The sequence below is a fragment of the Pyrus communis genome, chromosome 11 (genome assembly GCF_963583255.1).
Source record: "Pyrus communis chromosome 11, drPyrComm1.1, whole genome shotgun sequence".
Taxonomy (NCBI): Eukaryota; Viridiplantae; Streptophyta; class Magnoliopsida; order Rosales; family Rosaceae; genus Pyrus; species Pyrus communis.
The window spans coordinates 9,192,671-9,199,538 of record NC_084813.1 but is presented as its reverse complement, the minus strand read 5'-3'; the positions used below and the strand labels follow the sequence as shown (position 1 = coordinate 9,199,538).

The window sequence follows — 6,868 nt, the reverse complement described above, 5'->3', positions numbered from 1 at the left end:
GTTTGCTATTTCTGGTCTTGTTATCAATTTGCATGGCAAATTGCTATGAGGACATCTTTGTGATGTGTCATAACAATGCTTCTTTGTCGAATGAACGTCATATTTTGGAAGTTTATCAGATGGAGATTCAAAGCTTTGTTCTCGTGAACATTATCTTTCTGTTTGGTTGGATATGATTATAAGGTTAGATATTATATTTATAATTTTTTTTGAATTATTATTATTAAGAAAAGAGAGAGGATTCGAAACTGTGACAATAATTAGGAGAAACGAGAGTTTCAAACTCGAGTTGTATGGGTAAATCATCAACTAGATTTTGAATTATGTTTCTATTGGCTTGTGATCTGATCGTATTCCTTGTCAATGTTGTTTATGGTTTTATTTATTGATAGAAATATTTCTTACACCTTCATAAAAGTATGATTCATTTCATAACCCACCAAACCTCAACCAGTAAATTAAGTTGAGGAGAGTGATAAAGACTACTATTGGAGGCGTAGGTACAGTACGAACATTGACTATGAGACCACAACAATCATGCACCCCCGTCCATCTTCAACGCCCTATCTCCAACACTATAGATTTTTCAGTATTACAAAAGCACCAGCCGATATACCGTACATCGTCATACAATTGATAAGATGTTTAAAAATGCATTTCTAAGATTATTATGTTATAAAATATGATATACTAACTTGTGTTCTGATAACACCGAAAATTTTCTCCTCCAACACATCATGCATGCTCAAATTGCCCTATTAATACTGTCGACATACACATTATGTTATATACATATTTACATAACATTTCCGTGACAGCAATTGTCAAATAGTAAAAGAGTGTCGTGTGTGGGGAGGAGGAGCTGCAGAAGTGGCTTTATGAAGATGGTGGGCTCGACGTGGGCCCGGAGGGAAGGAGAGGGGACAAGGCATGACCCTTGACAAGGAAATGATGGGGCCCACGAAGGGTGCATGACTTCGATTACTGAATCGTTGACGTGGCGGCGAAACGCCATGATGGCTTTTGATTCAGGGTGGGGCGATTTCCTCGGTGGCGTCCCCGGCCATGTCGTGGCACACCGATGCACTCATATCACCTTGCGTGTTTATCAAGCCTGTCTCTCAAGCCCAATGGGCCACTCTTCTCCAGGTATTGGGCTTATGGGGAATAATGGGCCTAATTTCAGCAAAAGCGTTGAATGCTTAGAAACTGAAAGCAGAGGGAAGTCTTCTTCCTGTGCGAGTCTCTTCGTTTCGCAGCAGCAGATACAATTCGCAATCCGCTTCTTTCTCAAACTGCGTCGTTTGGATCCCTGGTTAGATCCCTTGCTCTTTTACTGCATTTCTTGTAGGATTTTGGGTTGGGTGTTGCGTAGTGTTTTAGCATGAATGTGATATTCCTGTTGGGAGATCTCAGTGCTGAAATTTTGCTGATTATATTGAGTACATAATTTGGGTATTTGCTCTGTTTGATTGTTTTTTTGTTTTTATTATTTTTATTTTTTTTCTGATATCGTTAATGTTAATGCTGAAAACACGAAACCATCTTGCTTCTTTCTACATTTTGATATATTGTATCGAATTTTCTCGGCAACCAAACAGATGGGTTTTTGAGGAAAAAAAACTAATGATCTCGTAATTGGAGGATTCGGGATTCTATGGAGGGGTCATTAGAATTTATAAGATTATAATTATTTTTATTGAATTTTCGGTGATCTTATTGATCTGAAGTTGTTGAAACATTAACAAAGGAGTAGAGAAAATGCCTGCACAAAAGGTTGAGACTGGTCACCAGGACACAGTCCATGATGTGGTCATGGATTACTATGGTAAGCGCCTCGCCACAGCTTCATCCGACAACACAATTAAGATAATTGGGGTGAGCAATTCGTCCTCTCAGCATCTTGCAACCCTTACTGGTCACCAGGGGCCGGTTTGGCAGGTTGCTTGGGCTCATCCGAAATTTGGGTCTTTACTTGCTTCCTGTTCTTATGATGGGCGTGTCATACTGTGGAAGGAAGGTAATCAGAATGAATGGACCCAAGTTCATGTTTTTGATGACCACAAATCCTCTGTGAACTCGATTGCTTGGGCTCCTCATGAACTCGGTCTTTGTTTGGCGTGTGGTTCTTCTGATGGGAACATCTCAGTTTTCACTGCAAGGTCGGATGGTGGCTGGGATACCTCGAGGATCGATCAAGCTCACCCAGTTGGTGTCACCTCTGTTTCTTGGGCTCCCTCAACAGCCCCAGGTGCTCTTGTTGGTTCTGGTTTGCTTGACCCTGTTCAGAAGCTGTGTTCCGGTGGCTGTGATAATACTGTAAAAGTGTGGAAGCTTGGTAATGGCGTTTGGAAGCTGGACTGCTTTCCGGCTCTTCAAATGCATGTTGATTGGGTCAGGGATGTTGCTTGGGCACCCAACTTGGGACTACCGAAATCTACGATTGCCAGTGCCTCACAGGATGGTAAAGTGATTATATGGACTGTGGGCAAGGATGGGGATCAATGGGAAGGTAAGGTGCTACATGATTTCAATGCACCTGTTTGGAGGGTCTCATGGTCGCTGACTGGAAACATATTGGCTGTGGCTGATGGGAACAACATCGTGACATTATGGAAGGAAGAAGTAGATGGCGAGTGGCAACAGGTGACAACGGTTGAGCCATAGAAACTTGTTTTTGAAATTTTGCTTCTGTTACAGCAGATTATATCTGAACCTCTTTATCAACATAGCTCCTTTCATCAAAGTATCATAAAATTGATCACTTTTGATTAATGTTGATGAACCCGAAAAATTTCCTACCATGTCGCTGGAGATACATCTTTTCGAGCAATATGCAGTACACTCAGTTTGACTGTTTTGTGTTTATTGACATTTGGACGTGGTTTGATTTGCATGATCTTATTGTCTTTCGATGTTTATCAAATTCTTTTGCAGCCGCACATTACACATTGCATACTTGCAAGTTACTCTAACTACTCAAGGTGATGTAAGTTATATGCTTGTTTGTATGCTGCATTTGTCAAATGAAATGAGGAGCCAAGTTCACATCTTCATTTTCTTCTTTGTTTTAGTCTCTATTCATTTAAAGGTCTTGCGGTTTTGTTGTTGTATTGATGGTATGACGCCTGCGTATTCTGCGTATTGTAGAATTGTATTACTTAACGAATTATGTGTTTGTGTGTGTTGCAAATTCGTTGCATAAAGTGGCTGGGGCATTCTTCGAGTCCAAAATTTGTGTTGGGATACCAAGGTCATTAATCATCTTTGTGCATTGTCTTCCTAACACGTTTTGAAGCTATAGCAACTTCTTTTCTTTTCTTTTCTTTTCTTTTCTTTGTGCATTATCTTCCTAACACGTTTTGAAGCTCAACTAAATTTGATCCGGACATTTGCATATTATTAATCAATTTGTGTTGTAGAATGGGGTGTGTGGATATCACACCCCTTACATTTAATCCGTCTAAACGATTGAAAATAAGATTTTAACTTGAGTACAGAGAATGTATGACATTGTTCTATTAAACTTAAGTAAACTCATATATTCCGAGAAAATAGATCATTGTGATCATCAAACAATATTATGTGATGGAACCAGAATGAGAAAATGTAGATTGACCCAAAAAAATCAACAAGGTAGAAGAAAAATTGGCAAATAAACAAAAAAAAATGGAAGAAGGGAACATCCAAGCCGGAGGTGGCAAGGCGACTAGCCAACTTTGATTACTGCTATACTAGCATATAACTATACACTTTGTTTGTATGAACGTTTTTTATTTTTGTTTTTAAAATTGAAAGAAGAGAGGGAGAGAGAGAATGTGGGTGGGAGTCAGAGTGGGAGGTTTTTGGATTATTTTTGTTTTTTTCTTCTAATATTAGATATATTTTAAAATCAACGGCATGTGGGGATTTGATAAAAAAAAGGTAAAATTTAGATTTGTAAATTTACATTATTGACCATCATATTTTTGTGTGATAAAATACTAAATAGTCTTTTCACTATATTTTGGTTGACAAAGTGAGTTCTAGTGGTAGTTTACATTATTGGGTATTTTTTTTTTTTTTTGGAACAAAGGATATATGTACACCAAGGGGATGAGAAATTAGGTTAAATCTCATAATGAGTTAGTAGTAATGTAGTTTAAATTTATATTTGGTAAGAATCGAACCTAAAATATTTATACCGAAGTACTAAGTGGCATATTATGAGATAATTGATTGCAAAAATAATGAAGTAATTAGCATACACAAAGAAAAATAAAACAAATTGAAGTACAATTTTCAACCCCCGTAGGCTATAGCCTATAGAATCGATCTGTTTGCATGTTTTGTCGCTGTGATCCTCCAATAATGTCCAAGTTTACAGCCGGATTCCTCTGCTCCTAATAATTTTTTGCCCTTTGGGAATTGTGCTTTTGCTTTAATTAAGTTTTCTTCCCCCTCATTTTTCCATTATTTTAACTTGGAATTAACTCTACTTTCCATTGCTATTTGCCCTATCATGTTGTTTATATTCCCCACCCACGTTTGAGCACGATGCTTACAGCTCACTTAATTAAACAACGGTCTTGATCACTTCCACGTGGCCAGTTAGTGCAGGGTTTTCACTTTTCTTGATTTTATCCTAATTGCTTCTTCCCTCCTATTCCTAATGCTATTGACTTATTGTTAACTTATGGCTAGACTCCCCTAATTAGATCAATAAATTCATGTTTCACGATAAAAAAAAAGATGACACCAAACATTTTTTTACATGAAATTTAAAATTTCAAAAGTACCCAACAAATGTGTTTATAGTTTTGATAGTAATTTCAAAGTGAAAAGTTAAAAAAGAGTTTATGAGGAAATGACCTGATACAACAATGGACTATACCCTCATTTTAGCTCATCGAAAACGAGTGCAATACCATTTCTAAATGTAAAAAGTGTTTTAGTATCTCAATTGTGTCATTTTTTTTCGTACTTACTACATAATTGACTAAGTATTTATTGAATTGAGAACATAGTAAAAGTAACATAATTTAGAAACTTCTCCCAACATTCTCTCACTACCTTCCTAGATTGGAGAATTCAAATGTAAGGGAAAAAACTTTACTTTGCCAAATTCTAAGCAAATATGCCCCAATTCCCATGAGATTACCTTCCATATACTATCACAGTCTATAAGAAAATTAGTCATTCATCATTCAATTCTAATTATAGGTAAAAGAGAAAGGCTCTCTAGGTTTCTTGCTAACCCTAGAAGGGTGACTGGCGACTATCTGAAATTTTAGGGTTTCGTGGTTTCAAGTCGCTCTTTCACAGTGAGGAGGCAGGCATAGGGAGGTGTGCGACTCCTGGATAATTCATGGTGTGGGGAAAACTTTTACACTTCTCTGTTCGGTGTTTAAGGCTTTGCACACAAAGTTGGCTTTGGGTCACAAACGGTTTGATGTTAATGGAGGACATTGTGTCAAAGTTTGCAGGCCAGTTTCCTATTACGGAGGAAGAACATAAGGTGATTGTGATTGATAAAAAGGCGGCTTCGTCCTTGAAGTCGTTGAGAGTGTTTCTTGTGGGAAAGGTACTTTCCTCTAAACCGGTGAACAAAGAGAGTTTTAAGAGACAAATGAGGAATCCCTGGCGCCCTAAAGCGAATGTGGTTATGACTGATTTAGAGGAAGATCGATTTGCCTTTGGATTCAATTCCATGCAAGAGCGTACCACCATTATGAGAGGAAGACCTTGGTTATATAATAAGCAGTATCTATTAGTACTTGGGGAGGCAGATAATCTGGCATATCTTGCTAGGGTCCTACTGTATTCTCAAAAGTTTTGGGTTCAGTGTTATATGACTCGCCCAATGGGTAAGTTCTTAGGGAACCTCATGGAGAGTATGTTCTTGCGGACCAAAGTCGCAAGGATGAGCAGTTTGGTAGTATTCTTAGAGTCAGGGTATGGCTGGATGTGAGGAGGCATTTGTGACAGTACATGTTTGTACAACTGGAAGGCACGACTATGAATATTGATGCTCGTTATGAGAAATTGCCGTTAACTTGCTTTCTTTGCGAAATGATGGATCATGGTAAGGATCAATGTGAGCGATATAACAGTAAATGAGTTGACGATATGGCTAAACCATATGGTAAATGGTTTCAAGATGATGTGTTAGAGAAAGATTACAGATGATCTGCAAGTAAAAGGTTTGGGCTCGATTCTGATGGTGGTTGGGTGATGAAAGCACCGTCGTCGGAGGAATTGGATGACCCTATGCATAAGGCAGCAAAGGAACCCATGTTGTGTGGGGAGAATGGTCAGGAAGGGAACCACATACCTGATCTTAATGAAGTTTTTAATGATAACGACATGTTAGTTGATACTATGGCATTGCTACCATATATGCCGACGAAGCATACTTGGACCTAATATGAGAATATGACACTTATTACTGAGGGCAACAGGACACTTGTATCGTAGCCATTGTTTTTGTTTGGGATAGAAATTACGCCAAGAGTGGGGGATGATGTGTCAGCTCAGGAAGTGAACGAGGTTTTTACAGGGAATTTAACACTTTCTTTGTCAGGAGACGATTCTAGAGAGATGGCTAAAAGGGAGGCCAGTTTTGCACGGGATGATTCTTCTCTTTCTCTGGGGTCTGATCCTTTCAAGCACCGTTCATCTTTGGGCTTGGTGCTGAATAGGGTGATCACCCTATATGAAGTGTGTTTCGTAGAAAGAAAATTAGGAAGTCAAAACCAGAACAATTTATCCCCCTGGAGCTTGGGAAGGGAGGTATATGTGAGAAAGATGAGGTGTGGAATTTCCCTGCAACAAAGAAACATGCTACTTCATAATCGATGAGTTCTTTAGCAGTGGCGGCTGACGGAGG

At 38.6% G+C, this 6,868-nt stretch overlaps 1 protein-coding gene across 3 annotated transcripts; it reads left to right on the top strand.

Moving 5' to 3' along the window:
• Window positions 1-1,222: 1,222 nt before the first annotated feature.
• On the top strand, window positions 1,223-2,892 carry LOC137708249 (protein transport protein SEC13 homolog B-like). 3 transcript variants are annotated; one of them, XM_068447286.1, is made up of 2 exons: window positions 1,223-1,315; window positions 1,731-2,892. In XM_068447286.1, exon 2 carries the CDS (start codon window positions 1,762-1,764, stop codon window positions 2,665-2,667), a length of 906 nt encoding a protein of 301 aa, XP_068303387.1. In that variant the 5' UTR covers window positions 1,223-1,315; window positions 1,731-1,761; the 3' UTR covers window positions 2,668-2,892. The 3 variants fall into 3 exon arrangements, with proteins under 3 accessions (XP_068303387.1, XP_068303388.1, XP_068303386.1); XM_068447287.1 differs by having other exon boundaries at window positions 1,227-1,315; window positions 1,757-2,892; XM_068447285.1 differs by having other exon boundaries at window positions 1,232-1,315; window positions 1,751-2,892.
• Window positions 2,893-6,868: the final 3,976 nt, after the last annotated feature.

Bases quoted from the DNA above. Each gene is read 5' to 3' on its own strand.
- LOC137708249 (XM_068447286.1), top strand. From the start codon at position 1,762: ATGCCTGCACAAAAGGTTGAGACTGGTCACCAGGACACAGTCCATGAT.